We start from the raw sequence: 19,532 nt of genomic DNA on the forward strand, positions 1-19,532 counted from the left end.
GGCAGGTGTCCATTTTCAGTCAGAAATTGTGCCTTTCAGTCTGTCCGAGTCAGAGTCATGTTAAAACTTGCAGTGCCTGGCCAAATGACAGTGTTGGCCAGAAGTGGCTGAAATGTGAGATGCCTTCTGCCTTGCTAGTACATTTTTTTTCAAGATGGACCAGTCAGAAAACATCCTACAAAACTATGTTATTGTTCTGCATTTTTCATTCCTGTTTGAATTTAAACCCAAAATGAAACCCTGTCTTAAATATATCAGACTATTAAATTTGGTTGGTCAGGTGGTTGTTTCCTATAAATTAAAAACTCTTTTGGATTTATTTTAATGATTTTGTATTGCAAGCATGAACATGGCAATGTCTCCAGCAATTAAATGTGTGTTGCAATATGGTGGAAGCCATGGGACTGCAAAGAACCTTCTGGTTTGTCAGAATACTTGCCATACTTTGTCATTTCAGCTGGTTAAGACAAAAAAAGTGCAGGGCTTCTGAGACACTTCACAATTATCAGCAACAGGGCTTTGTTGTTTTCTCTGGTGGGCTATTGTTTTATTTTGGACTTTTTTTGGCTTTTTTTTTCTCCCCAAGTTTGGAATGAAGATTTGCTGCTCTGTGTGTGTGTGTGGCATTTTATTCCTGTTCTAAATTGCAGCCCTTTCAGGTGGAATTGCTGTTTGGCAGCAAGACATACCCTAAAAATAGAAAATGTGGTTATAAGTGACAACAATTGGCAGGGAGGACCTGTTCAGATGCAATTTTGGAACTGCTTTTAATTTTTTCCACTCAATTCCAAGTTAAACATCCATTTAAATTAATTAAAGCAATCACAGTGTCCCTAGAATATCAGTGGAGAAACTGAAGCTGTAATTTAAGTATTTCCTGAATTCTGAGGAGATGCTAAAAAAGGCAGCTTAAAGAAATTTTTGCATATGATGAAAAGCAAATTCCTGACCAAACTGGCTAAGCTCAAATGTCTGAAGGCAACGAGCTATCATGAAAGTGCTGTAAAGCTTCTGATTATAATGGAATCAGTGTCCCAGGGTATAATGTAGCTCTACATTTAATACCTAGCTGCTGAACCCTTCTTCTCAACCTACCTCCACTGGCTGGGTTCTCATCAGAGTCCTGTCAGGACAGTGGGCTTTGTTTAGATGCCAAGCAAGCCTGGAAATGGCTTTTTCAGCAGCTTCAGCTGAGCCAAAGTGCTTGACTTCAGGATAGCTAGTGCCTGGATTTTGTGGCCTAGAAATCATTCCTTATGTACACTGCCACACGTATTAACAACCTTGCAGGCTTTTATAAGCCTAATTAAAAGGCTTGTGCACACTTAAATGTGAAATCACGGCAAAGCGCTGAAGCAGCAAAGCAGGATCCTGTCCTTGGTGCTGCAAATCCATTGCTGCCTTTCTTTATTAATGATACATACAGGACAGGTTGAATTCTCTGCCTGCTGTTGCTTGTCAGGTTGGTTTCATTACAGCATCGACTGGAGTCCCCCTCATGTTGGTTGTAGTCTGGGCACGTTACTCTGAGCAGGATTTTGCTTTCAGTGTTTTGTTGAAGGTATCGACTTTGCCAAAGGGAAGGGAGAAGGGAGTGCAGCCACTTAAGCACACAAGTAGTGGTATCAATTCCCATCCATTAAAATATGCACATGCACACAAACACACCACTCTGTGCAGTGGTTGCAGGCACAGGGTGAGGTGAGCTCTGAAAAACAGACTCAAGAGACTCTCTCCAGTATGGAGATTCTGTTTCGAGGGTCTGTCTAGGAGCATCCTTCAGACTGTGCCAAGTCCTGCTGAGGATGGTGGGGTTGTTGTGAGTGTTGAAATGACATTTTTCAAAGATATTTCTAGGCCATTTATTTCAGTTCCTTAGAATGAACTTTATTTTCTAAGGGAGTATATTTCTCTGGGTTTGGGTGTTCTGTATTTTTTTTTCCTAACAACATCTTAGTTCTGTTAATCTTTTGGACTTAGAGAAAGTTTTTCTAGTTATTGGGTTTTGGGGTTTTTTTTCCTCTTTCCAGCCCAGGCAATCAATTCCCAAATATGAGCAGGAGGGTTATTGAGCAGTTCATGTAGAGCCAGCAAAGATTTCAGCCAACTCAAAGGTGCAGCAATCATTGTGCTAAAGGTTTGGATTGCAGTTTTGATCCAAAACTAGGATATATGGGTGTGGATGGTTCCAGCACTGCCAGATGAAACTTGGAGATGAATCTTTGCACATGTTCAGTGATCAGTTCCATTTGAAAGTACACAAAATGGGTGTTAGTACAGATGTGTGTTATCTTTGCTTTGTCGTCCAAACTGGCCCCCATGTCTCCCATCTGTTCCTGTTTGATGGTGAGCTCTTCCAGAGGTGTTTTCCATGTTATGTCCCTACTGCCCCACCCTGAAATACACTACAACACAGAGTTACTTGCAGACAGACAATCTCATCTGAGCTGTGGCATTGCCCCAGTCGATTCTGTTCATGTACTGCAGAGGCTTTTGACCTGCTCTCTCCTTTGAGTTGTGCAAAGTCATCGTTTTGTGAATCCTTAATGTCCTTAATCGGACATGAAACAACACAAGCACACACACCACTGCTCTCAAGGTGAAAAAAGGGAAGTTTGTTTTCTGATTCCAACATTTATAGATTTCCAGAAGTGACAGTGGATTGGAGGGTGAAAGTGCCACCTCTCTAATGACACTGGACAAACCAACGGTCCATCAAATTTCTCCTCCTCCATAAAAGAATGAAAAACAATAAGTTATTTACAGAAAGTGTGTGAGAAAGTTCATTACAAGAATGTAAACATCAGAAGGCTTAGAAAATCTTAAAAAATCAGGGGGACACCTTAATACCTCACAGTGAATTTCTGTTCATTCCAATAAACTGATAAAAATGGCTACCTATTTATTTTCTACCTTTTAAACAACTGCTTCCAGTAAACTCACTAAAATTAAAACAGGAATGTGCTTGAAATCATTAAGTTGAAACAGAATTTGTTTTTCAGATGATTTGATTTCTTTTGTCTTGTCCTAAAGCATCCACTGCCTGGGAAATCCAGGACAATTAAAGATGGGCCATGTCTGATGTGCTTGTTTCATTTGTGCCTTTCAGTCTATCCGAGAAGTCACGGGCTATGTGTTGGTGGCTCTGAACCAGTTTGAGTACCTGCCCCTGGAGAACCTGCGCATCGTTCGTGGGACCAAGCTCTACGAGGAGAGATACGCTCTGGCCATATTCCTTAACTACAGGAAGGATGGCAACTTTGGACTCAGGGAACTTGGCTTGAGGAACCTGACAGGTAAGTGAAACTTGGAAGTGTGGTGCATTAGTTGCAAGGAAAGAAAGGAGCTTGTTGAGTGTTTGCCCGCTGCCATCAGTCACTTGCGTTCTGCAGGAGACTGAGGTACCACAGGAGCCTGGCAGTTGTGTGTTCAGTCTTTTTTTGGTTCACTAAAGTACTTCTCTCCATAATGATCCATGAGCAAGAGCATATTTGAAACAAAACCAGTTGTTGAACGATAGTTTGCAGTTCTGTGTGTTGATATCATGAGTATGTTGTGATCCTTGATTATTGCACATGTGTTCCTTCAGGTGCTGGCTATTTTCTGCCAGGTTACCTCAGCTTTAGCATCCCCTGTGCCTCTGTATCTTTGGATTATTTAATTGTATAACTCCCTTTTCTAAGCAAAAATAGTCAATTATATATAATGAGAAAAATGAAAAAAGTACTTTTTTTTTTTTTTTTTGAGACAGAAATGTAAGCAAACTCCACAGCTTCATGTTTACCTGAAAATTCAGGGCTGGATCATGCTGTGGGGTAGGTCAGCCATTCATTTCCTCCATCTGAGGATCCAGAGTCAGTGGTTTGGGAGATTAAAACTTGCTAAATATCAGTGGACTGAAACTTAATAAAGAGCAGGCAGTGGCTCTTCTTACGGAATTTGCTGGAAGTATTTTATTTATACCCAGTTCCTCATCAACTATGATAATTTCTACCCTAAACTTTGGTAATTTTGATGTGGCCTTGTATCTCTTGGTGGCTGAAAGCTGACTGATAATCACTGACCTGAGCTGGCTGTGGAGGCTGAACCTCAGTATGGAGAGGTGGGAGCCTTCTGAGCTATATTTAGGCACCCTCCTCTCTCTGCTTCTTCTGTCTGTCAGTATTCAGAGTAGCATGAGTGCTTACAGTTCCCTGTTCAGCCTCACCAGGTTGTAGAGCAAGGCTTTTAAAAACAGGAGGGAAAAGAAGGCCTGAAATATTTTATAAAATAAGCCAATTTTGGATGACTCTGATTAGGCTCTTTGCTCTGGTCATATTTTTGACAATTTTCTTTACTGAGACCATCATGCCAATATCAGAGTGCTTCCCAAATGTCTCTAAATCCCTGCCATCTACTGCTCTTCACTTTGTCACTGTCATAATCCAATTTCTTCCTCTTCTGTTCCCATATTTCTTCCCACCTCTCTGATATAGGGAGTTCATTGTGACTGTCTATGCCTTCACATCATACAGAGCCACAGCATTGGGTGACAACAGCATTATCTCTTTCTTTGTGTATGTTTTCTGGTATTTGGGTCTCAAAATGCCTTGTAAGGACACTGGGCTGGGTGAAACTAAGAGAGGTGAAGTGAGGTCAAGGCCAGACAATTATGGAAGTCTTTCCTCTTGGGTCTGAGGTGGTTCTGCCAGGTGAGAGTTTTACTCCTAGGGCTCATTTAGATATGGCTTTGCTGCTCAGTAGGGTAAAAAAACTTATCTTGTAGGCTTCTGCTCCAATTTTGGTCTTGAACCAGCTTTCCTGTGCTACTTGGCAATTCCTCAGGCTCCAGATGTGCCCTCTGGGAGCTGCTGTGACGAGACAGACATGGCACCAAAACTGCCCAGCAAGTGGTTTCATTTTCTTTTGAGGTGTCTAAGAAAACTGGCCTTAGCTCAGCCTGTGAATCTCTCCCAACATGACATCATCACAGCCACTTCTTCTGATTTAGGTGTTTACAAAGGCCTCTGATGGGATTATTTGACTCGAAATGAATTGTTGTCTTCTGGAAGAAAAGTGCCCTAATAACACCAGCTTGTCTCCATGGAGCACTTAAAATAGCTTCTGGGTGCTGAAAGTGAGCCAATGTGTGCTTGAAAATACTCTTAATGTTTTCTAGCTGCCATGGCAGGGCCTCATGAGTCTCTGCAGCAGCTGTTCTCTGACCAGTTTGTGCACTGGTGAAGATGCACTGGGCTATTTTAACCACAACCCCTCTCTTGTTGTGCATGCTCTTCCCAGAGCATGCTCATCCTTCATTAATTTTCCTGACACATCCTTAGCACTAGGAGCTGCATAAATATAACTGGTGGATTCAGGAGTTGGTGGTGTTGCAAGGCAGTGATGGATCAGCAGTATCTGAAGCTATTCTTTAGTATTACCCCAGAAACCACGGGTGAGCTGCTAAACTGAAAAGGAAGCAGCCCCCATGGGCTCACATTCTTCAAGTCCACTGCAGATTTGAAGAGACTGGCTTTGAGTCGTGCATCTCTTCCATTTGAGTAAAATATTACATGGCTCTTGTCTTGCATGTGAAGCATTGTCATTCCAGGGCTTATGCCTTGTTCACCAGAGTCTGGGAAATTCTGTTTTTATTCGTGCAGTGCTGGATGATAGGCTCCTGAGGGTGTTTCTGCCTAGTGCTGTACAGTGTACAAACACAAGCCCTACTCCCTGTGTTAAATAAATGAGGAAGCTGCTCTCACCTGCAGCTTCTCCTCAGACACAGAGTTTCAGCCTCCTGTGCTGTACCACTGCAGTATTTTCTATGTGTTGTTAACAGCTGTGTTTTTATTGCCAGATATGTCTATCAAGTTTTCATATTTAAATGTAACTTTAAATGCTTGAATTTCCTCCCTTGCAATATAAAAAAAATGACAGCTGTGAAGGCAGTTAGTTTTATCTCACACAGAAAACATGATCCAATTCTCACTCATAATGTCTGTCAAACCACAAGGGAGTTTTGTTTGTATAGCTTAGCCCAGGACCATGTCCTAAAATGCGTGTGACACTTGCAAAAAATCTTAGCTATAAAAATGCTGTTCTCACTTTTTACAAAAACTTAGTCAATGGTTCCACAAATGTGTCAAAACTGAACTGACACTGAACTAATGAAGTGGCTGCTGCCATCTCAGCTGGACTCATCTCAGTGTGCAGATTCAGCTGCCAAATAGCCTCACAGTGAAAAGGAGGGTTTGACATCCTGGCTGTGATCTTCAGCCTGAGATGAGCAGAGTAGGTGGTGCTGAGGGAGAAGGTGTGCCAGCTTCTTCTAGCCCTTGCCCAGGAGCCACTGCAGGTCACCAGGCACTCAGCCTCAGCTTACCTATGGGAAAGGGCACCATTGGTGCTCGTGTTTGGAGCACTCCAAACAGAGAGGGAACCTAATGGCTGCATCTCATTACTGCCTGAGAGGGAAAGAGGGATAACTCACAGGTGCCAGAACCATTTAGGAAGTGTCTTGGTTTGAAAAGACAGGTGTCTGCTAAGGAAGGCGGGAGCGTCCCCTGAAATGGAAAATGTAAACTCCCTCCCTCCAAATGACCATAAATTTGAAATTAAGGGGCTCTCAGGCAGAGATATGGGAATAGGAGTAACAGTTCTTTATTAGGGAAGAAAATAAAAATAACATAAACAATGCAGTAATACAAAACACCACTGCCAGAGTCAGAACAGGAGCTGATCCCCCTGTGTGTCAGGGTGGTGGCACAGTGCCATTCCATGGGGGCTCAGCCCTCCTGCAGTGCCAGCTGTGGTTCTGCTGGAGCAGGGATCCTGCACAAGGGGGGAGTTTTCCTCTGAAGCTCCAGGGCTGCTGGAGATGGGCCTGGTCTTCCTCTGGGAATGCAGGGGAGAAGAAAGCTGCTCCTCTGGGAATGCAGGGGAGAAGAAAGCTGCTCCTCTGGGAATGCAGTGGGCAAAGGCTGCTGTGGTGTTCCCAGGGTCAGATTGTATCCAGGCAGGAATGCTTGGCTCCTCCCCTGGGCAGAGCATCTCCCCGTGGGATGATGGAATTTGATCAGCCATGCAGGGACACTCAGTGGCCATGAACAGAAGAGATCTCCTGGAGGGAGGATTGGTTATGGAAGAGATAAAGAAAACTGCCCCATGAACAGAACTGTCCCACCTCTGACAGATGGGAAATACAATACACAGCCCAAAATCATACCTTACAACCTAGGACAAAAGTATCCCATGTTTTCCTCTGTGAAGATGAATAAGAGAGCTCTACTGCAAGTTATCTGTCTTTGAGCAGTGACAACCTCATCTTCCTTATTGGCCTTGGGGACAGAAGGGTCTGTGCATCCCTTGAATTCTTTGGATATATTAGAATGAGGTGGATTTAGCAGTGATAAGTGCAATAACACAAAAAAAAAAAAAAACACAGCAAAAGATTTACGGGTTTTCATTGTTTTTCAGGAATGCAGATAAATTAAGTGATAAATTAAGATAACTGAGGTTCATGTGAGAAATAGATATTGCAGGTTAAATGATTTGATCAGTGATAGCCAAATAAAGGAAATCTAATTTTATGAGCAGGAGAATCATTAAAAAAGGACCATTTTCACAGGTATAGAAAGTAAATTTTGCAAAACTGCAAATTTCCCCTTCAACAGATGTGTGTAATTGATTTTTCTACCTTTTAATTTTTGATTAAATTTGGTTTTTATTTTTCTGCAGAGCAAATTTTTTATGTTTGGTGGTTATAGTATTCCCCCCACAGGAAACTGAAAATGCTAAATGGTACTTTGGAGTAGCATCACTCCTCGAAAAGGTTGCTTTTCGAGCAGTTTTTTTGCCTTTTTTTCCTTTAACAAACTCATTTACTGTAATTATAATGAAGCTCATTCAGGTTGGAGGGAAGGGCCATGGGAGGAGTCAAGTTTTGTTCGCTGTGCCTCTTTTGGACCTAAAATTCTTTTGGAAATCTTGCTTAGATGTCTGCGCAGGACCTGAGTGATGGCACATCAGGCAGCGATGGCACATTTTTGTGGCAGGGATGAAGGCCACCCCCCTTTTTCTTGCCTTGATCACAAAACTCTTTTCTCAGAGGACAGGCAGGAGCCAGTCCTGGTGTCCAGGGGTGCCTGTGTGTGACACCCACCGGCTGCTTGTGGCACATTCCCCCACTCCTTAATCGGGATGAGCTGGGAAGAAAGCCATGTGTAACTTGCCTCAGGCTGGCTGTGCAACAGGTGGGGGAGGCATCACATCTGTAACCTCGGAGAGGGGTTGCTAGGATACATGGAGGCGTGAGGAATTGGTTTAAAAATCCCTGCAGTCCCTTTGCGTGCGGGGCTGCGCTGCCGCAGGAGTGCTCTGTAGGAGAAGCTGCAGCGGCTCTGTGCCTGCCCGGGCGTGCTCCTCTCCTGGATCCTGGCAGCTGCCCTGCCCACTTGTGTATCCCAGCACAGCTTTGTGGCTGGCCAGTGGGGAGGAGAAGAGGGAGGAACAAGGGAAGCGTGGCTGTGGAGGATTCTCTGTGTGCTACTGATGCCCCAGGTTTTAGCTTTTGTATTTTTCAGGTTCTGTAGTGCTTTTAGTGTGTAGTTCTGAGCTTCATATTAGGGGATGCTGAGCTCTCTTCACAGAGCAGGGAGACAAAACAATTCCTTCTCTAGCTGGGGACCAAGGACAAATGATCCAAATCTCAGGCCCAAGAGCACAAACAACACAGACTGAAGAGAGAAAAACAAGAGGGGTGGGACTGCATGGGCTAAAGCTGTAACTGGACAATCAACTCCAATATGCAAATGGACCAGAACTTATAAAAGTGAGAGACCCCATGACCGGGTGTCCAGTTTGTGACCATTTTGGTTCATCTTGGGTGTAGCCCTGGCTGGGCTCTTGTGCTACCCAAGGTCTATCTATTGAGGCCTTTTAATAAATCCCTACTTTATTCTTTAGCTCCATCTAGCCTCTGTTCTGGGTCAGCCACAGACCTGAGGGACATGCAGAGAACCAGCCCTGAGTCTCCCGTGCTCATCCTGTCCCTATGGAGAGAGGGAACAAGGCTTGTGGCTGCCCCCAAGCTCAGAAATGCAAGTGTGCCTGCTAGAGCATGTCTGTCTTTTCTCCCCCTGTTAGACTCTTTCCCAAGGAAAAAAACCAAACATCCTATTCCAGCTGCTGCTCTCCTCAGCCATCACAGGTGTGATGTGACAGCTGGGAGAGCCCAGGACCCATCCCTGGTGGCAGTGGGAGCATGGGCTCAGGCTGCTCCCTGCCACTTGGCATCAATGCCTGGGAATGCTTCCAGCCTCTCCTCAGCTGCAGATGTGGCCCTGAGGAATCCCAGATAAGGGGCCTGCAGGCTGAGGAGCAACTGCCTCCAGCTGGCAGAAAATTATTCTCAGGTCTCAGCAAGGCAAAAAACTGTGTTTTATATGGTCAGAAATAAGTAATGATTTTGAGCCTTGCGAGATTTATATTAGTGAGTTTATTTTGCCTAGTAACAAAGGTGGGACATTGGTTTTAAATTTCAGCAAGGCTAGAATTTTGTGCAGTGTCCCTGAAGGGTTTGGATATGCATTTTTCATCCTAAGTAGTATAACTAATGTCTGTAGTTCTTTTCAACTCATTGATCAACAAATTATGCTCAGTTGTTTTTTTTTTTTTTTTTTTTTTTTTTTTTAAATTTCAGAGCACTTCACTGTTTTCAAATCTGGTTGTAGTGTTAGAAATGTGCAACCTTGTTTGGAATGACTATGGCGAGGATTTAGGCAAAAAGCTCATCTGAATAATGATATACTGGTAAATGTTTTTAACTGGAAATTCAAAGGATCCCCCATGTGTGCTGGTATTTTCCTTGCCCCCAATGCTTTCACATGAACTAGGGATCACATCTACTGCAAATGGTCTAAACCAGTTTATTGAAAGTAATGCACAGAATCATTGACATGAGCCAGTGCTGTCATGCAGCAGGATAACTTCATGTCACACAGCCTCTCCTGCAACAAAACAGAGTTTAAAATCAAGGGGAAGTGAAATGAGGCCTAATCCTTATCTGGTGTAAATTGGCTTACTTGCTTTGACTTTGTAATGAACTGAAATTTAAATTGCTGTTTACTTCCTTCAGTGGATAATTTAATTCATACTTTAATTTATAAGTTAACTAGTGCCTAACATCCACTTAAGACCTTTTAAGGATGTTGTGTAGAGGGTGCTCTGCCAGGATTAATACCAGCCATGTCTGCCCTGGGAGCTCTGGCTCCTCCTTGAGCCAGCATCCAGCCTTGCTGGCTTTGAGAATGGTGTTGACCACACCACTTGGGCCCTGTGCTTGCTCTGAATAACCCAGCAGATCATTCCTGCTTAACTATGGTCTCTGCAAACAGAAGCACCTTCCCCTGGTTTTTCAGAGTTTTAATTACGTGGCTGCTGGCTAAAGAGGCTCTGCAGATAAAGACTTGGGTCTAGGGTAGATGGAAGAAATCTTTGCTAGCCCTGCAGTAATCTCCACATCCGCTGCTTTATTTGGTGAATCATACCACTTCTACAACAGAGCAAATAATGCTTGCCTGCTTTAATTAGACCAATTTTGAGGGTGTCATTGAAAATTCTATTCAGAGAGGATTTGGATTCATGTGAGATTCAACTTTAACACTGTCAAATGTTAGTTTAAATGCCATTAAAAAATGCATCCAGGTATGTTGCCATTGTTACCTGATAATGCCATGTAAAATAATAACACCACTCATTCTATTTTTTTGTGGCAATTTCACTCTTTCACCTCTCTGCAGTAGTTCTATCTGTGCATTTTTCAATTATGAAGCAAGAAATTCTCCCAGTTCTGGAGGTGTGAAACACCCTTCAGCTTTCTGGAAATGTGGGCAATCAAGATAAACCCAGTAATACTGAAGCCTTGCGGTAATGGAGTAGCTGTGCCTGGCTTCTGTGACTCGAGAGCTTCAGCAGCATAGGGATTTCTCTGTCTGCATGCTTCACAGGGAGTTAAACATCTGAACAGAGTAATCCCTCCATTTCAATCACACGGGTCAGGAATGGGAGACATTTCAAAATATCCAACTTTGGCAGACAGATCTGTGCTGAGCTGCACTATAACTTCAGTAAAGTGCAGTAAGCCGTACAGTCAGGAGGGATCTTACAGTTTATAGAGACAGCACTGCTGAACAAATAGATATCCCAGCCTCCCAGCAGCTTGGGAAAGAGAGGAACAGCTGGGTTGTTCTCCCCAGCTTAGGCTAACTCTTGACTAGGTGTTCTAGACATTGCTGCTCCAGTAGTATATCTCTTCAGATGAATGAAAGAAGCATCACTTTCAGTGTTTCTTGTTTGGTTTGGGGTTTTTTATTTTTTTATGCTTTCCCCCCTTTCTCTCTACAGTCTTCTGAATTCATTGATTTTCTCATTTCCTTCTGACAGGCTACAGCTGACAAGGAATTTTGTGCTTTTGTAAAGTAATTAAAGTCTTGTGTTACATGGGGAATGTAATCTATCTGCACTCCCTGGCCAAAGGCAAGTTGCAGAGCACGATAGTCCAGTTGTCACCACCCACAGTGGGGACATGAGCTGTGAGCCACTGCTGGGGCAGAGGGGCCAACCTCCAGGCCTGTGGAACTGCTGACTTCCAGGGCTGAAAATGGCATGAAACTGTAGGGATCAGGTGTCAATTCAATGCCTTACCCTAAAGCTCAGCAGAAGCATTTGAGTACACAGGTCTGGAAAGCAGCATATGCTCACAGACCTGCATTTTAACCCAAGTCCAAGAATGAGCTCCTTTTTCTAGCTTTTTTTGCCAGCCTATAGGAGTAATAAGAAGTAATACAGAAATTAATATATATAAAATCTATAGTAATTTCTTATTTTTTATCCTATATAAGTAATGAGTTTGGGTTTAGGTCACCATTCATTGCAAAAAAACCCAAAAAGTCCTGAGTTCAAAGAAGGTTGGATCACACCCCTAGGTTTACATATTGGAACTAGCTGGTGTCCCTAGGATATTTTCATGCCTGTTAATTTTCATGTCATTTGCTGCAGAGAGAAATTCCCTAGAAACCCTCTGTGGAGAGACTGGAGAGGCAATGAACCAAAAACTTTCCTTTGCTGCATTTAGCTCCCAGAAAGCCCCTGCAGACAGGGGCCACAGAGCAGCCTCCAAACACTCAGCACAGGGGGTGAGTGTCACATAGGCTGACAAAGGCAAGGCTCCAGCACAGCTTGTTTGTTCCTTGGCTGCACAGAAGCCTGTTTGCTGCAGTGTCACAAAATCTCAGCCTGCCAGCACAGGGATGAGTCTCATTAAAGCCCCCAGGGGGTATTTACAGCTTGGGTTGGTCTGCAGTGGCCTGGGGATGTGCAGCAGTGCAGGGCTAGCACTGAGCAGCAGGTCATTAGAACTTATCTGAAACAGAGTTTGATCACACAAGCTTTGTCAGCTGGGATGTGACAGGGAACCACTGCTGCCTCGAGCATGTGTTGGGTGTTGGTGTGCAAAAGAAGCTGCAACAGACTCAGCCCCTCTGCAGCTCTGCACTGACAAGTCCTGCCTGCAGTGTCCAGGGTGAGGAAAACTCTTGGTAGCATCCGAATTTGCACACAGCTAACAGCAGTCCCTGGTGGGGAGCAAGGGGTTTGCTGCCAGGAGCTTCTTTCTGTGACTGGGGAAAGTAAAGGGAACTGCAATAACAATTGCCATCAACCCTTCCTGACCTGAATCATGTAACTCCCTGCCCTGGGATGCGTCCAAGGGCAGCAGTTCCAGGCAGCTGGGTGTGAGTGTGCTCTGGAAACAGGGGAAAGACAGGAGGCATCTGCTCTGCACCTCTGCAAAGACACTGGGGCAAGCCAGGGATGGGCAGGAAAAGGTAACCTCGAGGGCAAATAGAGGAAAACAGCCCTGCAGAAGGGAAATCAGAGTGAACAGAGGTAGGGGAGCCCAGCAGGTGCCCCAGGGGGAACAGCAGAACAGCAGTGCTCAGCTGGACTGTACCTGCACAGAGGATGAAGGAGCAGCCAGGCTGTTGGATACAGAGCTGCTGGAGTTCTCTGGGTCAGTCCCACCTGGCTTCAGCCATGGAAAATGAGCTGAGACTGGTGTGAAGTGCCAGCGTGAGGGAGTCAGAGCTGGAGGCAGGTAATGTGTGTGGACAGGGAGCTGTCCGGGGGCTGCAGGAGCCTTTTGTGCATCGCGAGGAAGGCGCCTGCGGGCTGGAGTGGGGGAACAAAGGTATCAGATGAGGAGAACACGCTGGAGGCCTTTTTCTTTGATGTTTGGAAATCGCTCAAGGGGCTGTCTTCTCTGAAACCCCTTTGCCTTGTGTTTTTTTCTTCTTTTCTATTTTATTTTTTTTCTCCTTGGTGAAACTTTCATAGATGTACTTTAAGGCTTAGAAGTGAAAGCAGATCCGTCCATCCAGCCCTTGTACAAATGCTGTGCTCACGTTGGAATTCCTTGGGGATCTGACTTCTGCTTCTGCCTGTCAGAAATAGCAGAGCCACGTGCTTTGGGTTTGAAACTCTTGATTTGGAGGGAAGCTGCACAGGAGGAAGGGCAGCATCAAAGACATCCCTGTCTGCCACGCTGTGGAGAGAGGAGATTGTGGTGTTGCTTTGGGGCTTTTTTTATTGTTGGTGGTTTTTTTAGCTGGTTAGCTGGACATGCATTCAGATTGATGGTACAGGCTGTGAAAACTTTGGGTGATGGTTCCATCAGAAGGGAGGTCAGTCACCTTCCAAAATGACTCTGGGGTATGGGTATCCAAGGGCAGTATTTACTGGGGAGATTCAAGATGTTCTTGCTTGAACTGCTGCTCTTCCCCTCCAGCCTCATGGTGTAGACTTGGGGTGAGTGGAAGATTCTCAGGGAGCTTTTTTAAAATTGAAAAACGACTGACAGGGCAACCTTCTGTGAGAAAGGAACAGTTGGAACAACAAGGGGGAAAGTGCTGGAAGTGCTAGGCACCACCTGTCTTTTAAAAATGAAAAGGTATGGCTTATTTAAGAGCTTTTCATGCTTTCTCCTAACAACTAACTTGCATTTTCAATCAAACAAATTATGTTAATTGAACAATAATAATTGAATCTGGTTTAGACTGAATTTTCTTTTATAAAAGCATGCTGCTTCCTTCTTGTTAAGCCAAAGCAACATCAAATAAGTGCACCTGAACTAGTGGTGAACTTTAGATCATGACTGAGTTCATTCCCTGGCTTGAGGGCCCAGGCCAAATCCTGCTGAAATTACTCTTGACTAGCATTGTACAGGAAGCAGAGGGGATGTGTAGCCCAGGAGATGGCTTTCTCATCTCTGGTGGAATTAACATTAAATAGTCATCTTCCCCTAATATTCTTTACAAACCTCAGCCAGTTAAAGATCCATTATCCTGAGCACAGTGCTACAAACACTAATAAAAAAATGTGATGTGGAGGTGAGTCAACCATGAATAATAACAACAAAAAAGTCATAGTGCAGAAAAGGGCAAAGCAAATACAGGGAGGATGAAGGAAAAGCACCCTGTCCCAAACGTGGTCGGTGGGGAAGCTGGGCTGGACACAGCTGAACGTGTCCTAGGCTGTGGAAGGAGCCCACAAGGGCTGCTAAAAGATTTTTCCTTCATGTTGAATCAGTAAGTACAAGCTGTGGTTTGGGAGAGCTGGACATTGATTGGCATTGGCAGGACATCCAAAGCCTGGAGTATCAAGAGCGTGGCCATGTCCTGCCAGTCTCACCATGACCAAGCAGGAATTAATTGTGTTTTGCTCTGAAATGGTGATATCATGCTCCCTAATTTTTTTAATTCCCCCCACCATGGCACTCTTGAGCTGGATGTCAAAGCCCCCATCCCACAGGCTGGCATTTGCTCCCAGAAGTGCTCTCTGAAGTGTTGATCCAGGTGTGCTCTGCAGGGCTGCTTCAGGTGAAGGTGGCAGTCCTGAAACACTTCAGCAACAGCCAGGCTCAGAGTCTCTCCTGCTTGAGAGAGTGCTGGTCTGTGAGTGAGGTTTGATGTCTTAAAAGCAGGCACAGAGCTCAAGTGTGCACAGGGTGAGGTTGCAAGGGCAGCATCCTCCTCTTTGTGTGTCACAGAAGAGCTGAGAGGGATATTTTAATGGCTTTGAATGCATAACAGCTTAATCCCATGGGCTCTGCAGTTAGCCCTGTGACAGCTCCATAAACCTCCCTGCAGCCCCCATCTCATCCAGGAACAAGACTTGTAGATGTTCAGAGCTAGTGGTTTTGATTTAATATTCAGAAGCATTCAGCTGCCCAAATAAAGATAATAGTTTTGCTAGTTGAGAGATTTATTAATATGTTAACATGGCCTTAGTTTTAAGCCTTCTATTTCTCCCTTTCTAGAAAAATGCCTTACCACAAACAAGCCTTGAAGTTTGGAAAAGGAATCAAAAGCTCTGCTGAGCAAATTTGATGACAACTGATGGGTTGAATGAGCTATGACCTCTGCTGGCCTCATTCTGCTCCATTTCCCCTTCAGGCTGGTAGCAGCGGCTGGAAGTAAATATTAATCTGCTAATTTACCCTCTGGTATAAATAGAAAAAACTGTTTTGTCAGTGAGCCTATCCAACCTTACTGCTTTGTTTCTGAGGATGAAGTGGCAGTGCTGCCTGTGTGTTTCTCTGCTCAGGGGATTTCTCTCAGAGATACAGGGAAGGGTTGCTTTGCTCTCTGCTTTCTTAGGTAGGTAATTAGAGTGGTAATCTAGGGTTCAAGGATAGCCAACAAAGAAACCTTGCTTGGGTTTAAATAAAATTGCTCTGTAATGTGACTTGTTAAATTGAAACAAACCCCACATGAATGTTCTTTTAAATCCATTTACAAGTGCCTTGTATTGATTTAGCCTACTTCAGTAACTCAGATGAGCTAAATTGATGTCTGTGCACTAAGTTAAGTACATTCTCTTGGGATTTCATACCTGGCAAACTGACTTGACTTCAAAACTGATTGCAGTTAAAGCAGTGCAAGCTGTGTGTGAAGAATAGGCCTTTCTTATTTGTTGCCACTGGTTTGGCCAAGAGCAATGTGACACCTTGGGGGAAAAGGTGTCTTTGCCCTGTTAAGTATGATGCTGGGGTGCCCTACTCACTGTGCCCCTAAATCTGACTTTGAGCTGACAGTAGCAGTCTTCCTTCTGCAAAGCAGCTGTTTGAAAAAGACTGTTCAATCCTTTTTTTTCCCCAAGATACTGTCCCCTGGTGTCTGGAGAAGGAAAGAGAAACAAAAGGCTTGCAGACCTAGTTCTCTACTGTCCTGCCTAATGCCCCCCAGCCAAACAACAGTTAGGAGCCCTCAAGCAAAGGTTTCTTTCCATTTCCAGACAGTGCCTCTCAGCTTTGGCTAATCTTGGTGTCTCTCTGTGCCTCATACCAGAGTCCCTTCAACCACTAAGCTGACAGGCTCTTTTTATCTCAGCCACCTAGAGCTAATCTCAAGTGCCCAAGCTGACACTTGTGGCCAGGCCTCTGCTTCACTTGACAGTGTGGAGAGGAATTGAAGCCTAACCCACCATCCTGCTGAGCATGGCAGTGAGGGCCACGGTTTCCCTTTATTCCACACAAAGACAGCATGTGGGATATGGTTCAGGTGTGCCAGTTACCACAGATTCTGTGAGTTATTTGTTCATAAATTATCACTCAGCATTTGAGCTGCAATAGCTGGTGCTGTATGAGCTCTTTGCACCCCAATGGATTACAGAAATGTGGTTTGCCTGATTGTTACATAGGATTACTGGGCCTATTAGCAAGGTTTAGATGGTGAGACAGTGTTAAACAGCAGCAGCAAAATCTCCTCAATAAACAGTGAGCTTTCTTTTACTTGTTATGAAAAGTGTTTCTGCATTGACACTTTAAAAGTAGGGGCTGTGTTCCTGTTTCAGGTGATGATTTTGCAAGTAAATCTAAACTTCTGTAAATGGTAATGTATAGACCTGAGCTCCTTCCTAGAACATAAGGGTCAGCAGTTTACAGCAGACTCATCTGTAAGCAGCACTTTGCAGTTGTAGCTGAGAAACTCATAGGAGAAGACTGAAAAAAATGCCCTTGTGCCAAATAGCTCAATGTGACCAAGACAGGAGGCCAACAGTGGAGCCAGAGAGGTGGGTAAAGCAAGGACAGAGAGACAGAGCAGCTTCTCATGGAGCATCAGTTCTGCACATCCAGAGCTCCCAAGACAGCCACGTTTCATTTCTGTTTGAAGGGAAAGGGGGTTTGAGGGGAAGGATTTGAAAGGTCAGTGCGATAACTTGGTGCATGTCCGCATCTTTGAGCTACAGCGTAGAAGAAAGAACAAAAGATGTTTGAAAATGTAGCTGGTGTTTGATGAAAGCTGGCATGACGGTCCTATTGAAGGTGGGAGAAGGCATAAATAGTTTATGAGAGAATGATAGGCTCTGGAAGATCCTGAAAGTGAATAAAATTTGCTTTTATTTGATGTGATGAGGAGACAGGAGATGCAGGGAGAAGAAAAAGGATTGTTTTGAGTGGTGAGCTAGGGAAGTTGTCACACAGTGGAATTCAGAAGGAAACAGAGAAGGGTGAAATTTGCTTCTTAAAGGAGAGGTGCTGTCATCAAGACATGAGAAGAGCCTGGACAGGAGCTGAGGATTCAGTGATGGAAAAAGAAAGGCTGTGTTAGAACAGAGGTGGCATAAATGTGTCACATAGATTGAGACTCTGAAGAAGAGGTGGGAGGGGAAAGGGCTGCAGGTGGCAGTGGCTGGGGCTGAAGGAAGGGCTGAGTTTGTTCTCTGTGACAGAGTTATCTGCCTGGCACTTAGAAAGGTATTGTCTAGCTCTAATCTGCCACTGCCATCTCCAGGTGTATCTCCAAGTACCTCCTGGGAGATTTTGTCAGGAGTGGTGGATGCTGAGCAGCTGGGGAGGATTGTCCAGCCTCCCCTGCCACCAGAGGCTGTGTTTTCTTGTGTCAACACACTGTCATGCTCGCAGATGTCACCAGGAAACAAATAGTGGCTTTTGTAGCACAGGCCCATTCTGAAGGAGAGACTGGGATCCCAGAAGGGAGGATTTCAGTAAATGCACAAGGAAGCTGCAGCCGTTGAAGTTCACATTGTGTTTTTCTTACTGGCACACTTGGTGTATTATCTAAAGGGATCTGTGAGTGAGGTGGTAAAACGGGGCCTTTTTTAATTATACATCACCCAGCAATCTGATAAGGCAAACAAAGCAGCCAGCCAAATAGCACAGGCATGAGCCTCTTCAAAATAATAATGTAGCAAGAACAATAGGGGAGTAATTCACAGCTCCCTAAGAAATTTTTGCAGTTCAGAGGGGGTGAGATAGCAAGCAGCTATTGACTGTTTTCCTTTCATGTTTTCCACCTGTCTGCCGTGTGATTGGGAAGTATATTACCTGAATCCTTGTGGGAGTTTTCCCAGTATTGTTTTAAAAGCCTTGCTCTGCAAGAAACAATCCTAATGGAAACCAAGATGTGGGTATGAAGTGAATACAGGGAATGGAAGGAGAGTGACAAGTAATTTAAACTGCAGTTTAAGTTCTTTATAACTTTTGTGACATGCAGATGTACTGCAGCAACTCCAGCATTTCCTAGCCCCTCTGGCACAGTGGGGTGAGCTGGCACAGGGGAAAGTGGCAACCTCAGCACATGAAGAAGTCAGTAATTCTGCAGCCTGAGGGTGCAGGGTGGCTGTGAGCTCTGCCTTGTGCACAGAGCCCAGGGATGGAAATCCCAGCTGCCTCCTGGCTCAGCTGCCCTTGGAGGTGGAGTGAGGAACCTGGCATGAGCCACAAAGGCTTCCCCAGGCACTGAGCAAACATTTGGGCTGCAGGCCAGGAACGTTCCCCATGCTACCAAAGTCATGCTGGTCACAGGGTGAGAGCTGAGTGGCCTGAAGCCAGCCCAGAACATCCACTTGAGACACCATGATTGCAACACAGGAGTAACCTTTAAGGGAAAACAGACATCCTGAAAAACCCTGACCTGATCCAGAGCCTTGCAGCAATGCACATTGGAGCTGCTGTCCAAACCAAGGAGTAGAAAAGAAACCTCTCCTCGCAGTGAGTGAAGAACTAAAGGAATCAACCCACAGCTAGATTTCTTCTCCTTCCATTTTAGCATCTTCATTTCTAAAGGAGCATTTACATGCTGGAGAGATTTAGTAGAGATACTCATTGCAAAGGAATAAGATGGGGAAAAGAAAGTTTTCTGCTTTGTTTCTTCTCTGCACGTGTCTGTCTATCCCTTCAGCTTACCGGTTTTATTCTTGTGGCAATATTACAAGGGTCACTTTCTATAGCTAAGATCTAAAATAATAACCCCTGTTTTCAAAAGGTGGTGATGGCCACATATTTAAAAATAGAGAAGCATGTAACTCACATTAGTAGGAGTTAGCCATCTAAGAACTTTTTAAACTGGTATGGACTAGGAACATAAATCCAGTTTGGAAAGGGCAGGCCACAGTCCTGGAGTCTCAGGTTCCTGTGCTATTCTGAAAAAGAGATTGAGCAGCTTAAGTTGCATAGGCAGGTTTGTGAAAGT

The 19,532-nt window shown here is 44.5% G+C and overlaps 1 protein-coding gene across 2 annotated transcripts in view; it reads left to right on the forward strand.

The window, feature by feature from the left end:
- ERBB4 (erb-b2 receptor tyrosine kinase 4) overlaps positions 1 to 19,532 on the forward strand; it is a 590,650-nt gene that overhangs the window by 310,027 nt on the left and 261,091 nt on the right. For both annotated transcript variants that reach the window (XM_054515325.1, XM_036387293.2), the window contains exon 3: positions 3,110 to 3,296. In XM_054515325.1, coding sequence (XP_054371300.1) covers positions 3,110 to 3,296 — 187 coding nt within the window. The remainder of the gene's footprint in view (positions 1 to 3,109; positions 3,297 to 19,532) is intronic.

The sequence above is a fragment of the Molothrus ater genome, chromosome 7, assembly GCF_012460135.2.
Source record: "Molothrus ater isolate BHLD 08-10-18 breed brown headed cowbird chromosome 7, BPBGC_Mater_1.1, whole genome shotgun sequence".
Taxonomy (NCBI): Eukaryota; Metazoa; Chordata; class Aves; order Passeriformes; family Icteridae; genus Molothrus; species Molothrus ater.